At 36.9% G+C, this 17,882-nt stretch overlaps 1 protein-coding gene across 1 annotated transcript; it reads left to right on the top strand.

Moving 5' to 3' along the window:
* The first annotated feature begins 4,576 nt into the window (after positions 1–4,576).
* LOC145767496 (membrane progestin receptor alpha-like) lies at positions 4,577–16,562 on the top strand. The gene is made up of 9 exons (XM_082579330.1): positions 4,577–4,704; positions 5,177–5,456; positions 7,224–7,329; positions 7,743–7,840; positions 9,938–10,054; positions 11,058–11,225; positions 11,964–12,097; positions 13,099–13,208; positions 13,464–16,562. Exons 1-9 carry the CDS (start codon positions 4,617–4,619, stop codon positions 13,650–13,652), a joined length of 1,290 nt encoding a protein of 429 aa, XP_082435456.1. The 5' UTR covers positions 4,577–4,616; the 3' UTR covers positions 13,653–16,562.
* The last annotated feature ends 1,320 nt before the right edge of the window (positions 16,563–17,882 follow it).

Below are 17,882 nucleotides of genomic sequence, written 5' to 3'. Positions count from 1 at the left end.
TAGTTTTAGGGGGGGCGATCGCCCCAATCGCCCCCCTCTGGATCCGCCCCTGCCCGGGCCCCCCACAGGCCCGTAACTAGCTTGGAGCACTAGGGGGGGGCAATAAGTATTCTAGAAGGGGCCCAACTCTTACCTTCCGTATCATGTACGAAAACGACGTTTGTACTCAATGTGGGTATATTTACGCAAAAACCTTAATCGTAATGATCGTAATACAGCGTTTACACTTTACATTAGCATAGATTATTATCATAGAAACAGCAGCGTGAACTGGCATTATAGAGTCAATTACATGCTGTAGCTTGAACAGTTATAATGACGACAGCATAGAAATTGAAAAGCAAAATCATTTTTAAAACATCCGACCATCAACTAGTGATAAACTGGTTAAAAATTGGCTTAGAAACCGCAGTGAAATTTATTATTTTGTGGTTGATTCTTTTGTTAATTAATCCATTGCCTTTCATGAACTTTGAGTTCGTTTTAGTTTAATTACATTTTCCTCAAATGCGCTGCATAAATTACACAAAATATAGGCTACTAGACCTATAGGCTACATAGAAAATAGGCGTTGAACTATGATCAAATAAGGCTGCAACCGCTGCACCTGTCACTCATCGTTTTGTAAATAATTGTACAATGCATCTCACTTTTTCTAGTGCAGAATCAACAATCCTCTTTTCAAGATCAATCCTTTAATTGTAGCCTAATAGTGAGAATGTAGCCTATTTTACACCATCAGTAAAATGTATCCTCGCGATAAAAAGGTTAGGTCCTAGCTCATAGACAGTAGACACCCTTGAATATTTAAGGTGTCTATGTCCTACCTTAACAGAAGGCGTGGATGGACTTCACTGAATCTATTAACAAAAACGTCCAGGTCTATTTTCTCGGTCATTTCCTTTTCAAACGCCAACAGAACCAAGTTCTCCTGGAACATATAGGCATGCGTGTAGGCTTGTCTATCCGAGATAAGACCGAGAAGCCACTCTCACACACCGCACTACTGGACCCGAATGATGCCACAGTAGCGGCAAGCTTATATACATTCAGGAATGTCAGTCGTTGATTGTAGGCCTACAGTTCTTTCAGTACCATATAGGAATCCTGGTGTTCTGCAACTTCCACATGATCATGTAGGAACTGTTGTGCGACTTGCAATTCCGCCTCTGATGGAATACTGTATCTATCTTCAGTTTCGTATATAGTGGAAAATATAGTCGTATATAGTCTGCCAATTTGAGTTTCAAACTGCAAGTAGCCTATAGAAGCATACCTAGAACGCAAATGCTAAGGTGGTTGTCCGGTACTTTAATAACGCTTAGTGGCAGTCAACTGCACAGTTTTCTGGAGACTGATTGGCTATCACACTGCTTAGCTCAGTTGGAAACTGCTGGTGTAGGCCTACTCTGGATCTTACCAGCAATAAATCTCGAGTCTGTCTGTTTAACACAACATTCGACCACACCATTAGACACACAATGTTTACAATTAAACAACACAAGAAAATTGGGTATAAAACTGAAAAGTTAGCGAACAGAGCTAATTCACATCATTTTTTCCAGGGGGGGCAAACATTAATGCAGGGGGGCTTCGCCCCCTTGCGCCCCCTAGTTACGGGCCTGGCCCCCCATCAGCTAAATACGGTCCCGGTTTTACATGTCCGTGTGATTTGGCATTGACGTACGGTACATCGGTTACGTTCACCAGACATTTGACCACGAGAGTACGGGAGCATCTGAACTTCAGGGAGTTAAAGAAAAGTGCCATCAAAGACCATATCACAGAGTGCTCTTTTTGCACAGATCGCAAAGGAAAATCCCAATTTGACAATAAAATTCAGGAAGCAGTGTTAATCAAACGCTACAACCCAAATTTAAATAAACAATTATTTGCTGGAGGCGCGTCCATTCTCCTCAACATTTACTTGATGTACCACGTTCTCTGTGGTGCAATTTTTTGTAGTTATTTATCTAAGTTTAGTTGCCTTTTCCTTATGTAATTTTACCTTCAAGAAGTTGAAATTTATTGCATTTTTATAACTATATTCAGGTTCATGATATGGGCCCAAGTTAAGCCGAAAACATTCGACTGTTAAAACCCTATTGTAAATATTTAAAATAGGCTATATTGTTATAATGCTTAGCCCTGTTGTATTATTGTATCTTATTCATATCTAACCTGTTAAGCAAAAGGTATAAATAGAAAACATACAAAACTTCATTTTTGGTGGCTGGTTTGGGGGGGGGGGGCTTGAGCTCCTTTAGCCCCACGCTGGGTGCGCTACAGGCCCTGTGCAAGCTACGACAAGCGGCGGTAGTTGGGCCTTTGACCCTGCAATAAATCAATAATTCTTCATAAAAATAGATAACTTAATTGTAATACTCAGTAATACTCAGTCATTAAAGTATTTGTAGTGTAAAATGTGCACTTCAATTCAATTCAATTTATTTTTCTTTGTCGGAAAACAACAGCAATAATAAAGTTACCAATAGTTTACTGGAACAACGTGATTGTTCAATTAAAACAATAACTAAACTTTCCAAAACAGTGTTTTGCCGCTCTAAACTCAGTTTGTAATGTGGATCTTGGAGCAGAAGTTAAGCGGTACTGAGCCAGATAGTTACGGTAGTTTGATAGTTTTTTGTCTGCAATAAAATTGTAATAATAGTTAGGCCTATTGTAATTTGGAATGATAAAACGCCTATTGTCTCTACTTATTTCTGCTTGCATATGTGTTATATTGCATGTTGCATGCAAGTGAATTTGTTAAATTCATTGTTCTCTTATAGCTTTACATGGAGAGATCGCATGGTCTGAAATAAAGACTTTAATAATAATACAGTAGTTAAAAATGTTACGCATGAATGACTGTTTTCGTGCTTCACCTCTAATCAAGTGTTGCCAGAAATAATTAACTATATTTGTAAATCAGATTCTATTATTGCTATTATTATTTATTTGCGTTAAAGAAAGCTGTTCATATCTATCAATCATAGTACACTAGCTAACATCACAACAATATACAATTCACAATCATAAAGAAAAGCTGAATTACGCTCAATGTTGAACAGGTCCATTTGATCAACCTGGAGCAGCGAAAGGCTACTTGGTCACCTAGTCAGTTGCTCCCAAATAAAGAATTCTGTCCCGAATTCGGGAACTTTAAGATGATTAAATATCACAATTTCAGATTGAGGGAATTTACGTTCCAACAAAAAAATAAATAAATTGAATTGTAATTTCTCAGTACCAGAAAACTGAAAGGGGCATCGAAACCTCCCACTAAAGCAAATAAAACCTTTTTTTAAAACCCCGATAGATCAGTTGGTTAACGCGTAATTTTTGGAACAAAGAAACTTCAAGATCAAGCGGCGGTGATTAGGCTCTCGAAGTGTGCAACTTGAGCAACATTTTTTTAGACAACACGCTAAAATTGGTGCAAAACAGGTTGACATTTTTTTACTCTCCATTCAGCGGCATCTAATTGATGAAATAATTTCCCGCAACAAGACTTCAACAATCGGAAACTTCACTTTGTCAATCTTGGTGACTGGGCCTGCATCAGTGATTCAAAGCCTCCCCAAGTAAGCAAAACTGCCAGGATTAAACTTTGCAAGAAGCTTTTTCAGTCCGAGAACAAGATTCAATCCAAAACATCATGTCAAAATCAGACGAAAATTTTTTTTGTAAAAAGGAGAATAATTTTTTAGACAACACGCTAAATTGGTGCAAAACAAGTTGACATTTTTTTAAATATCCCATTCAGCTGAGCAGGGAAGGAAGTTGCCTTAAAATGGATAATTTATTGATAAAAGATTTTTTTTGGAGAAGTTGCTGACCATCCGTTAGCGTCTGGCAACACCGTTCTGGCTCCAAATTATGTTTGATGAAATTCAATTATTCAAAGCAGTCTAGCAGCAAGCTGCCAAGCCATGCAATTGCAGACTGCACTGCAGTTGTGAGTGGAAGGCTGGAAGCAGCTCCAGAAAAAGAGTCTTACCAAATTCTCTTAGGAATAAAAAAACTGAAGTATTTCGGACACACAATAAAGCAAAACTCGTTACAAACATCATCAATAGAACGGAAAAGAAGTAAAGGCTGACCAAGAATGATTTAGACAACAAACATTTCTAACAAATAAAAATTTATTAAATAAACAAAATTTGGAGGTAGTATACAAGTCCCCCCTCCCTTGGTAACTCATGACAAAGACAGGACTTATATAGGGTGAAACTACTTTATCTTTGCTTTACTGTTCACACACTTCAATCCACATGTTTTGGTCAATTCCTCTATGTCATGAGTTGCCAAGGATTGTATACCAGCTCCCAAAATTTAATTATGAAAGGGCAGCACAAATAGCTCATGATTGAGAACAATGGCGCATTGTATTCAATCCTCAATATGAGGAAGTAATATGTTGATGATGAAATTCAAATATTATCTTGCAAATGCAATACATTACAGGTTGTGTTTTAAACTTAATAACATGATTATTTTGTGGTCATGACTCATTGCTTGTCTGCATTCTGTTGGTACTTGCTAATATGACTTTGAAGGCATCTTACAACAGCTTAAGCGAGTATTTTCCTCGAAGAGAAAGTTTTCATAACATGTTTGCGAGTTGGATGCAAATCAAGGGATCATATTTGGGCTTATCCACCACACTAGACAAGCTCAAGCAAGCAAATGTGAAAAAAGGTGTGTAGGTTGTTTTAACTTGCAGTTAGGTGCAATGCGTTTTTAACTTAGCAATATTAATTAAGATTATAATTTAGGCGACTTGAGTTTAGCATGTTTTTGCAATGCATGACAGATGCATAAACCATGTTCAAACCTTGTTAACACATCAACATGATGATTATATCATCAAGTATTGTTTCTAAAAGATAAAAAAAAATATCATGTGTTATTTTATCATATATTTGCATAAAACACAAATCAATCGTTTTAAAAAGCTGCATTGTTGACAACAGTTTAATTTTTCAAAAGAAATTAATTAGTACACTGCCTTTCAGCACGGTATCTTTGTCTTTAATGTATTGTGCTAATCTGTAGTTAATTAGTCAGACAAATCAAATAAAAAATGTATTAATTTATTTACTTGGTACGGTAAGTGTGAAATGTATCATAATACTGCAAGTAGCTAATTAAAATCTTATTGTAATTGTAGAGTTTATTCTGAAAGACTCTATTATATCATCCCAATGGTCATCATTGAATCTCCAACCAAAAAATTGTTCTCTTGACACTGATTCTTCAGCGGTGTGTGGTAACTCTAAAGAAGTTCTTGATGTTAAGTCAGATTGCAACCAAAAGAAGAATCTGAGGCATCAAGAATTAGATCCAAATGATTTTTTTCATGCAGTGAAAAATTGTTACACAAATGTACCTAAATGTTGTGTTGAGCCCTATATTTTACGTGGATATGTTTTACCTTATAAACCTTGGAGGTAAGATATTGGTCATGTTTTAGTTCAGGGGTTCTTAAACTTTTTGAGACACGCCTCCCTTTTACAATTTTAACAAAATTTGCGCCCCACCTGGTTTCAAAATCATTAAACATTAAGCAGAACAGCAATTTATTTCCAGGTAAGTTGCATTAATGCGAATGATGTAACTTTTTGTGGATACCTTCGGTTCAATTTGGTGTTTTCTCAAGGACAGTATCAAGGTTGGAAAATGAAGCTGCGTTTCCTTTTTGAACTCGTCGATGCCACAGCCCCAGTTTTGCTATGAAAGCGTAGATGGCATCATAATTTTTTATGCGATTTGTATTCTTGCCCTGCAGGAGCAGGTTTAAATTATCAAGGGCTTCGAAAATGTCCACGAGGTAAGCCAACTCGACGATGCCAAATTCTGAAAGACGCTTTTACAACATCCGCCGACAACGATTGGCGAAAGCACTCGCTACTTGCGATCTTCATTTTTTTAAAAGAGTCATTGTTGCATTGGAAAATAGCTAAAGGTTTACTTTGGTACTCAAGGTGTTTTTTTTAATGATGACGCTGCGAACGAGTTGGTCTCAAACCGTCGTTGCTCAGATTTTAAAAACATATGACGCATTGTGGTACAACTTGGTCATTTATTATAGCATCTATAAAGCCAAACTTCAGATAATTTTTGTCATACTTTTTCTTTTTCCCCACTCATTTTATGTCAATAGTACTGATTAATTAAAAATAAACCTAATAAAATCAATGCTAAAATTAAAAATATAATTTTCGCATGGTAGGCCTACTATCAGAGTTGGGGATACTGTTGTACTTTTAGCCTCTGTCACTTGTTGGTCAGTCGTTGCCATTAATATTACAACTAAAGTTCGAGGCTGCTGTGTCAGAAAGCCATTGTGTTATGAGTTAAGGTGTCGCGCAAACATTTAGCAATGTCTAAAACATCACAAAGAATGCGAGATGTGACAACAACACGCTCTACAAACATACTGTGCCACTGCAATACAAAGTGTCATCTTCAACAATTGACTGTCCACAGTGTCCAGCGTAGTTGTGAAGACATGTTTAGTTATAATTCATGCAGAGTTTTTCAATTTCTTGCGCCCCCCTTGTGAGCCTCACACGCCCCCCAGTTTAAGAACCACTGTTTTAGTTGATGAAACAGCATGTTTAAAAAGAAATACATACTAACTACTATTGCCTAAAGTACAGATGAAACCAGGCAATTGCATAGTAAACTTGCCAGGCTTTTTTATGTCTTTAGCCGATATATAATATGTGCAATCAGACAATTGGGTTATATATATATTTTATGGTTTGACATTTAGAATTCTTATGCAATTCAAGGCTTTATGCACACAAGTGGAATGTGCTCAGCTGGTATGTAGTCAACCGATCTTGTCTATGTATAATTAAAGTTCAAGATGTTTCAAAATTTTTAGTTTAATATTGGAAATTACTTCAACGATATTCATAAGTTTTCTCACTGTGTTATGCTGTACTAGCAATCTCTGAAACTTTTAGAATTAATCAAACCCATACCTTTCTCCACAACCAGAAGCATAAAAATATAAAAACTACAATTAGTTTCGTTAGATAGGCTACCTGTATATCAACCAGAGGCAATTAGGTAATTACTGTCAGTTTATTCTGGAAATATGGCTGCTTGCACAGGTAGCTCTATTGCTAATGCCAGGTCTACCATACAATGAGTGTGGGCTAATCTTTTATTTGATGTTTCTTTATCACCATGTTTATGTCGGTTAGATATTATTTGAAAGTCCTGTATATTCCTAACAATGAAACTCTGAATGTTTGGACACACCTATTGCCATGCTTATATTTTATATGGATGCTTCATTCCTACAGTCAGGTAAGGCGCTGATGCAACTGTGTTTCCCTAAACTGTGTGCAATCAAATTCGCTGTACAATTTGTGGTGTTTCTGGGCGATTTACCAGCTTCAGACATATTCATCGAAGACCAATTTATATAATTGCATGGTTTTTGCAATGAAAAATTTCTTACACAAATTTAGGTAAAATTATAAATGTTACGAGAATGTGTATATGAAATTACAAACTAGACTGTTTGAGTCCTCATGCTAATGAATGATATATTTTTTATGTTCACATATGTGAGAAAAAAAAGTTTTGTTTTAGTAATGAAAAAATAATTTTTTAAATCAAATACCAGTATGCTATTAGCAAAGTTTTTTCTGTCTTGTAGACATTATAGATGCTTTGTTAACCGTAATTTGATTAAGTATATGTTATATATTTTTTAGACAATTGATTTGTTGGCTGCCTGGCCTTTACTCTTCATAAATTTGGCCGCAATTCTGCTCACATTACTCAGTGCTGTAGCTCATATGTTCCACAGCAGGTAAATTTAAACTACTGCTTGCAAGTTTGTCTGTAATTGTTTTTTGTTTGTTTTTGAGCACGCTCTTTGTAGGCATACACTGTAAAAAATGTTAAAAATATATAGCATGTGTTGTGTATGTTGTGCCACCAATCTATGTACAATATTTCTTCTGCATGTAAAGCAGTGTTACGCAGGTATAGCCGTTTAATTCGAGATATTGTCCGTTACGTGGTGGATAGAAAAATTTTCTTTTAGCTGTCGCAAAACAGATTGGGCGATCTGTTTTATAATATGCATCAACTATGGTGCACCATAGTTAATACATATTATGCTGTTCGTGCTTTTGTGGAGAATTAAACTTGTAAAGCTTTAGTGTGCAAAACCAGCTCTCATTGTTTATTTCATACTATTTTATGTTACGTTTGATCACATTGATTTTAGCTGCTGGGTTTTTGAGATACATTGAACATGCAGCAACCATACTGAGAATTTGTTTAAATTTCGACTGTCAAGCTTCCAAGCGATGTGTTTTCCTGACGGCTTTGTTCGTTGTTATTACGGAACCCTTGGTAATTTTAAAGTTTAATTGAGTGTCACAAAGTTTTGAAAAACTTTGTTCCATGCCTTGAATTATTGATCTGCTGAAAGAATATGCCTGGTTTTAAATGACTATTTTCACAATTATTGTAAAGTTCACAACTGTATAGTTTGTCTTGTGCAAACTAGATCATGAGACTATTTTAACGTTGAACTAGACAATTTTATGACTACCAGTATCGGAATGGCCCGTTTCGGTGAGTCCGATCCCTATTCGGTGATTTTTTTAATTTTTTTTTTAAATTATCGGGTACCGTAGCCTAATTATCAATGCCGTTTTAGGGTTAGGGTTAGAGGTTAGGAACTCACCAAATCAGACTCACCGAATAGTAGCAGACCCCACTTATGACCATTGCTAAGATTGACGGCGTTATGTTATGAGCTATATGCTGGCACACAGTGTCAAAATCAGTAATCTACACTCTACCGTATACGGACCTACGGTTAAGAACCGCTGATTTAGAGTTAGACTGTTGGCCAATGTTCTGAGAATGTCTTTTTCGCTGGATTTGAGCCAATTAACGTGACCGCATCAAAGGCTTATTGTTGACGAAAGTATTTGTCCTCATCAAACAAAACATTTCATTTTGATCTTTCAATTTGTTTTGGTCGCTGGGATGGATGAATGAAAGCGCATTGACAGTTGAAGTCTTAGGGCAGAAACCTGATGCTTCACTTAATGACCTTTTCGGACTTACATGAAGATTTACTTTTGCCAGCAAAATCCGTATTTTTTACATCGATTTTTTGATTCAACGTCTGCGCACGTTGAATCAATCTAACAACGGTGGTTTTGTTATCTTCGGCTTTCCCAACTACATAAAGTTGCCGTTTCTACATTGCTTCAGCGTGTAGCGACGCTAAAACGATGGAAACTTTTGCTGGCTTATTTTTTGCAGTGTTGTTTGACACCGCATTAACCAAGGCAAATTTTTGAAAACAAGTAAACGTTTAGCCCACCCGCCACCCACAATTGAACATAGCGCTTACTGTAAACATGTCAAGCAGATCTATCAAGTTATAAACTTGAACGAGCTGTTTTCGTCACGTCTTTCGCAACTAAATACTTGGACAGATAAAAAAAATGTAAAGAATTTTTCAAATTTTTTCTGAAATTGCGTGGAAAATTCCTCGCTTGTATGGATATGCGCTTCTGTAATCGCTTTATTAAAAGATCAAGTTACACTTTTCATAAGCTCACCGAACAATTTTTACTCAGTCATATTACATTGCAAGGATAAGTGCGAGTATTTTAATACAAACGCAATGCCATTGGTTGTCTGTAATTTCGTCATAAACGTCCTTGAAGCCTTCAGTCAAGGAGATAACTATAATAATGAAGATATTGGCCACATGCGTGATGACGCGCAAACCATCGCGCCAGTCCAGCGGTGTTAAAACCTATTGCTCAACAGCACCGAGCATATCCCTATTCTATGCATACGTAGTATAATATTAAGAGTAGTTGTATATACTGTAGAATAGTTATTCTTTGTCACAATAAAACATGTCGTTTAGATCAAGCTTCCACCACTGTTGTTTGTTCATTTTCGATTATTTCGGCATCACTGCATTCGCCTTCAGTTCAACAATGGCGCGTTTCTTTGCTAGCTCGGAAATTAATTATTACGAAAGGTGAGTCGATCAATTTACTTTTAAAACAAGGGTTCCCAACTTTTTTTTACACCGTGGCCCCCTTTGAAAATTTTGAAAAATCAATGGGCCCCCTATTTTTTCAACCTTTTAAAAAAATTAAAAACGTCATAAAAAAAATATTATTTTTGAAACAACCGGGAATTAAAGACCATTTCATGAAGATTTGGGCAAAATGTATACTAATATTTTTAAGAAATGTTAATTTATTTCTTTTGTTATACTGTATAAGTGTATAGTGTTGGAGTGGACTTAGAGATAATAAATTTAAAAAAAATATTATTTTTCAAATTTTTCCATGGCCCCCTTAAAAATGGCTCATGGCCCACTAACCCCTGTTTTAAAACAACAAAAACTGTGCGTGAAATAGTTCGAGATCAATATTTATAACTTATGTTATTGCAGTATTTATTTCACAGTAGTTTCAATGTTTTCATGCGATCATTAAAAATATAATTACTCTTAGAAAGAGTGAGGTTTTTCTTTGGGTGAAGAGGCTTTGAATCCACCTCCATCCCGACGATCAGGAGTTGTTCAAATGCATTCTGAATTTTTGTGTCCGTTAGCTTGAAAATGTTTGCATCTGGCTCACTTCGTTCACATGCATGAAACGGAGTGATTTTCAGCATTGCCTGGTATCATTTATTGTCGTAGGTAGACTTACGCCCGGTGGTTGAAGATTTACATAAGTGGACGGGAAGGTAAGAAAGCCAATCTTCATCTTCGTGTTCAATTTCTAGCATACCTTTAAGTGTCTTGCCAAAGACACAGTTGCATGCTCTTGAGCGGTGTCGAACCGGCGCCCTTTCGAGTGTTTATCAAAGCTCTCACCACTCGGCTGTGCAGCCGACATAGTTGTGATAACTTATCCAGCGTAAACGCTTCAGTTTAGTTACGCACCGTTTGCACTGACAAATTTCACCACTTTATAGAGATACCGTTAATTTTTGTGATTCTTTCCGTATTAAAATAAACAATTTTTCAGAATCGGGTGGTACAATCTTGTGGTGCTGACCGTGATAAGCAGCGTCGGGTTTTACTTCTGCACCTACTCACAAACGTCCAGAAAATCAAGCAACACACGGCACCGGTCCTTCAAGTTCTGGCCCAACGCCCTGGGTTACCTTTACGGCATTTTACCGATCGGTCACAGGTAGTGGACAAGATTTTGATGATCCAGTTGGCTTTAGATGCTTTGATGTTAGATTTTTGTCAGCTGGCGTAAAAGTCATACATTTTTATGCCGTAACGCTATGCCCATTGTTTGGACACGTTGCTCTCATTGCTTAACAAGACAGAAGTTTGCAATAGTAACTTTACAATCACGTAATTCGCCATCAATTTTCATTGCAACTGTAAACAGCTGAGAGTTTTTATATCGGTAACAGACAAAACTGGCACGCAAATATTTACTTCTTATGTAATACTTGCTTACAAAGCGTTTTCTTTCGTCACCATTGTGATAAAGATTTTTATAGTGAGATACCAGACTAGACACACAACGTCATGAAGCTCGAATACTTCCTTATCATTTTATTCTTTTGCAAACGTCGAAAAACAAGTTTGCTCATATTCCGAGGCATCAAAGTTTCCGTTTTACGTTGTTTTAACGTCTAGCAACGTTAAAATAGTGTCTGGTTGTCAAAGCCGACCGTGACTCGAACATTGTTGGGTAGTTGTTGAGCAGCCGTGGTATTGTGTGGTCATCCGGATCGTATATACCGTTGCAATCTTTTAAAAAGCCCAAAGTTGCCGCTTACGTGTCATTTTCTTTGTTTTAAAATATCTAAAGCTGGATCATTTCACAGCGACTCACGATGTGTCCCCAGCTTTGCTGATTGTGGTATGCAACGTACTATTCAATGCAAATTGATTTCATGATATTTTCAAGGCTCCTTACTTCTGGGAGCGACGATCCAGGCATGGCCTATCATTTGCTACAAGCGGTATTTTTCATTTCCGCCCCCGCTTGGTATGTGCTCGATTTCCCTCAAAAGCTATGGCCAGGAAAATTTGATATTATCGGTAGGTAGTTATTTGTTTCTTTTGTATTAAGTCCGTTATTGGCACTGTTGGGGTTGTAGCTTAAATGAACTGCTTCTTCATATTCACATCGTTGAAATGCAACTTTCGATTCATCTGGCGACGTTTAAAAGATGTAAAAAAGGCAACTTTTGCAAGTTGGGTTGTTTATTTGCCATTAAAACATAAGTTTGGTGGTTTTGCTTGACTTAAAGATAAATCAACCACGATGGCTGCCACGACTTGTTTGTTTGAATGTCGTGTTGTTAGGCGGTGGTTTAGCCAAGGAATGGTTAAGCTGCATTTGAGCTGACCTTTGCAGAGACTATTTGCCTGATTCAGCAATTTCACATTGCGCGTGGGAAAACGAGAAAAGTTTTGAACATGGTGCACTTTTGGGAACTTGAAACAATTGCCGCCCCGATAGCTCAGTTGGTTAGCGCGTGACTTCTGGAACGAAGAAACTTCAAGATCAAGCGGCGCTGGTTCGACTCTCGGGGTGTGCGCTTGAGCAAAACACGTTAAGGACTGCTCTCCATTCAGCTGCATCTAATGGATTGAATAATTCTCCGGTAACAAGACTTCAACAATCGGAAACTTCACTCTCTCAATCTCGGTGACCGGGCTTGCGTCAGTGATTCAAAGTCTTTACAAGTATGCGAAACTGCCAGGATTAAGCTCTGCAAGAAGCTTTCCCAGTCCGAGGATAAAGATTCAATCAATCAATTGTGTTCAAACTATTTGTAAAACTTTAAATGCATCAATGAATAAGTACGGTACGTTTTCTTATCAAGAATTAAAAATGAAGCAATTGGAGTGTACGATCGTTAGCCAAATCGGTCATCCTTCTTATAAATCTATTAACCCATGCCTGACGATACTGCTATGTAAAACACGGTTGATTTACTGTCTGGGATAGTATATCAAAGTATGTTGCTGAAAATGTTAGTTTTTCACGTGTGATTAAAAAAAGCTAATTCAGTACGTTTTCATACCCACTTCAGGTCATTCCCATCAAATCTTCCATATCTGTGTAGCGTTTGCTTGTTACTTTGATATCCTTGCCATACATCATGACGTCACGGTTGGGAGGTGGTCTCTGTTGAACAATCAGGTAGACAGGAGGCAATTTTATGAATTTGCGGGGATTTAGAAAATTGCTGAAATTTTAGCTTTAACAAAATAAAACAGGCTACATTTTTAATAAAACCTTTTTCTTGCTACTGCACATGGCTCAGCTGATACTATGTAATTTGTAAAGCGCTGAAAGCAACGCATGTTTGTGATAGATGTAGGGCTATATAAAAGCACATTATTATTATTATACTATACCGTGTAAATTTCGTCAACTAACTGCGCTTTTTCTCAGATCGATTACCCATCATTTGCTGCTGTTTGCGTTTGCGCGGTGCTGCTCGGAGTCTACTGTCTGCTGATTGGAGTTTATTTTTCAAAAAAATTCAAGGAATGTCATCAAGAAGAAATTGATTTTATTTTTGGTTCCTCGTGCCAGCCCACCGAAGCAGAGGATTGTGACGATTCAAAGAAACAATTGTGAAATTAACTTCTAACTTTGCATAAAGTTTATCTTTTGCAGCATGCGAATAATCACTGATGAAGCCATAACACTGCGTGACTTTAATGTTTTCATTCTAATACAATACTAAGGTTTCTAACGAATGTTTTCATCTATTTTTAAGTGTTGTCTATCAATGCGTTGCTGATTTGTCGACTGATTTTATATGCAATTCATGTATTCACAGTCTATCCTTACGAAGATTTTCTTTTGTTGTCACTTGTTAAGTTTTATGCATTTTTTATAGCCCTACGAACAATGTAATGTACTCAGGAAGTTCATTTTATTCTGCAGGTCTCCAAGTCTTCCGACACAGTGCTTTTTGATACATTGCTCCAGTGATTATTCAAAACAGCAAAATCCGTCATTTTTACATTGATTCAACGTCTGTAGGTGTTGAATCAATGTAAAAATGACGGATTTGGCTGTTGGGGTAATATATTTCAAGTCATTTTTTTCACGTTTTAAATCGAAAAAATCTATTTCCTCAAGGCATAGACTTGCGGGCTCTTGCCTGGGCGATTGCGCAAACGGTGATTTTTTATCATACCATAAAATGAATGAGTTACATCACCGAAATTGTCGCTGCTGAAAAAAGCTTTTTTTTGTTTGGAGCGGGTCAGATATTTTGTCTTGAAGCCCATAAGATTCCATTAAAAACCTTTGCTTATATTAAATTAAAAATCAACGAATGATAAATTTAACATCATTTGATTAAAAAGCGTTAATTGAAAATCAACAATATCTTATACGAGATAATCGACAAGTATTTTGGTGCACACTAATCAAATATTTTATTTTAATCCATCTGTTTACACACTTTTGCGTGTCTTTTGCCGATATAACATTAATAGGCTTCCAACCACCGTATGAATCGTTGCTTGCCATCCTCATCCCAATTTTGTTTAAAAGGTTTTATATGTTGCCAGTGCTTACCTTCCAAAACTGTCAATTTCAACAAAATTAAAAAAAAATGTCAACAAAATTCAAAAAATATTAAAAAATAAACAAATTTCAAAAAAATTCAACAGTCAAGCGGTTGCTCATCGAACGGATGCTCAGCTCATAAGCATTGATCGTCAAACGATGCGGTGATTTCGTTTATACACTTGCACCACGAAAGATGCCCCATCGCAAGCTATGCTATCATATTTTTCATTCCTTGATAATTTTCTTTCACGTCAAAAGCCGGTTAAATAGAGATACGCTTTCATCATCGTGTCATATTCTATATGCCTATGCATTTTCATACTTTTTTGGGTAAACACTTGGCGTTGATCGCTTTTCGAATAATTTGAAGAAACTTTCTGTCATTGCAGAAAAGAGGTGAACTTGATATGATAAGTAATCTAAGCGGGAAAATGTTGTACAGTCGAGGTTTTCTATCACTGAAAAAGTGAAAAGGTGCCCGAAGTCACTTGACGTGTCTTTTATGAAGTTTATCCTTCGAATCACAAAAATGAATATTGTTGTTTTGCTTGTTTCTGCCTTTGCAGTACGCCATTGAACGATTCGCTTTTTTCGGAGCAGTCCTTAGTTTAGATACAAATTTTCCTACAATGTATCAAAGTAACCTTATTAGTTTGTTATCATCATCATCACGGGTCCAATTTGTTACCATCTGTCTCGATTGCTCGATCACTGAACAACTAAACTACTTGCAATGCAATTGTAAGACCAAGCAACTGTGGTTTAACTCTCGGCCAGAGCAGTTCTCTTCAAGGGCAGTTCTTCATGCATTGACACCTAGTGAATGGAACAGTACAAATAAAAGTTTCAAACTAATATTTATTTGCTGACTTGTGTCAATAATTTGAAGGTTTTACATTTACATTCTACCGTTAGGATAAAGCTTTGAAAGAAGCTTTTTTATTCGAAAATATAGATCTCGACCAATCTAGGGGAGGAGAAAGTACCAACACAACACATGAGAAACACATGTTTCACACAAGAAACTTGTAAACAACATTTTTTGATACTATACAATTGTGACGAGTAACATTGTGTCAAAAGTTTGCCAATGTGGCGCTGCATCATGTTAAGTTTTATGCATTTTCGAGTTTTTGCTTCATTGCCGAATCAAAGGGTTTGCGATGTTTGTTGTCGCTATGCAGATTTTCATTTTGTAATTTTTGCCTTCACAAAAATTATGACTTCAGTTTTTCGATTTGTGTTGTTAAATTCGAATCCCCGCTACGTCTACACAGATTGCTTAGCTGCTGAAACAGTGCACAATGTCGCCACGTGTTTACAGGCGATTATTTTTAATGAATATCGTTTTCTGATATTGTGTCTTGAAAAACACACTCCTGCAATGCTACATCAACGCATGGGTTTTCTAGGCTTGCTGTAGCCTACTTTTATTGTAAGTTTCAAGCTGCATGGCTATGTCAATTGCTTATGACTTTATGAGTTACTGATTTCTTCAAGATTTTTAGTCAATTAAACTTGAAGTGTGTTTAAGAGTAATTACGTTCATTTTCCAACAAGACACTCTGTTATCATCGCCAAACAACACACAACGGTATCGTAGTAGAATGATACAAAATTATATCCTTGATCAGATTGCTTTGAAATGGTTGCTGGCTCACCAGAAATGACTCCATAGGCTACATTATTAAAGTTGTGCTACATTTTTATTTCACTTAGTCCAGATTAATATTTTTGTCTTTTGTAATATTTGTTATACTTATTTTGTATATTTGTTCACATAAATTTTTCAAGGAATGCATAACATATGTGCTGTAATATTTAAAACTTATTGTGCGTGCTTTTTCAAAATTCCATAATATGTTTAATTGTTTATGCTATTGAAATGAAATCTTCTGCGGTTTAATAATTAATTTTTAAAAAACTTTTTTTTTTGTTATCAAATATAACAACCCAAACATGCTTCAGTGTTGCATCAATTCGGTTGAGTTAGGCAAGCTTCAAACTGCTCTGGTAATAATTTCCTAGCGGACACTGTGACTACATCTTTGTAACCACCAGATGGCATAAATGCGCGACCTGGCCAAGCGCTAGGTAGGATACAACGCCCTCTTTTCGATTCAATTGAAAATCAGTTCAACTTGTTTCTGACCATCCCAAAAAAAAACAATATCTGCCAAACATAGCAGAGGTCTAGAAAAAGGGAGAAGTGACAACACGTTATTTTGTTTGTTTGTTTATCTTTATCCTGCATTGTGGGAAAGCGGACTTGAGCGCTATGCATCGGTGTACGCCTTCCGACATACACCTGACCCACGCTGCAGCCGACGGCAATGTCTGTTTCCGGTTGTCTACTCTACTTATGACTTAAATTTGGTACTACCCATTACTCGAAATCGATCACTGGGTAGAGGCAATTATCGTAAAGTTTCTTGCCCAGAGAAACAACAGCAAGTGCGGGTGGCTGGAGTCGAACATGCAGACTCTCGACTGCGAGCCCAACGCGCTAACCACTCGGCCACTGCTGCCGATATAACGTGTTTGGTACCGAAATAGGATAATCAATTTCAAATCTGGCATTTTCGCAGGCTGCATGAAGAAGTAAAACGCAAGGTAATTATTTTTTAGCTGTAGTCTACTTTAGTCGTTTTCGTACGTTCACAGATCACTTGATGGATTTTCTTGTTTGAAATCGCATTGAAACAATGTCAAACGTAATCAAGTTTTGCGAGCGGTCAAATCGCTTTCCCAAGCAAAACAAGGTTAAACTAGAGCACTTTCATGACTAGCAATTCTATATTTATTCTTTTGAATTTTAATAACAAATTTATAAAGAACTATGCCACATTTAAGTATTCCTTACGTCTTAATAAAGCCAAAAATGACTTAATGCGTCAACTTACGTAACAGTAGCCTACTCATCTCTGCTTCAGGGCAGCATATGATATCTGTAGGGCCCTCCCAAGTTCGAATTTACTTTACGTTATGACATGCAGAAATATTATTTGGCCTTCAGTTTAGTTTGTAGGCTATATTTTTCTAACCCATAACGCAGCAGCACCACCTGCTGTCCTTGGATTTATTCCCTAAATACCCCCTCTCTTTCAAAAGTGAGTAGCTTATAACTTATATTTTTTACATTAGCTGAAGTAGTAGCGTAGCCAGGAATTTCGAAAGGGGGTGGGGGTTTTGACGACCCAGCGGCGGGGGGTCTGGGGGGCCTCCCCCAGAAAATTTTGAAAAATTACTTTGAATTTGGTGCATTCTGAGAGCATTTTCAAC

This window comes from Aplidium turbinatum, chromosome 3, assembly GCF_918807975.1.
Source record: "Aplidium turbinatum chromosome 3, kaAplTurb1.1, whole genome shotgun sequence".
Lineage (NCBI taxonomy): Eukaryota > Metazoa > Chordata > Ascidiacea > Aplousobranchia > Polyclinidae > Aplidium > Aplidium turbinatum.
Note: the sequence above shows the minus strand (reverse complement) of the source record. Positions and strands in the feature narration are given on the sequence as shown.

Coding starts and splice junctions, on each gene's coding strand:
- LOC145767496 (XM_082579330.1), top strand. CDS start 4,617: ATGTTTGCGAGTTGGATGCAAATCAAGGGATCATATTTGGGCTTATCC. Junction 5,457..7,223: donor TTACCTTATAAACCTTGGAG/GTAAGATATTGG, acceptor TATGTCGGTTAG/ATATTATTTGAAAGTCCTGT. Junction 12,098..13,098: donor AGGAAAATTTGATATTATCG/GTAGGTAGTTAT, acceptor TACCCACTTCAG/GTCATTCCCATCAAATCTTC.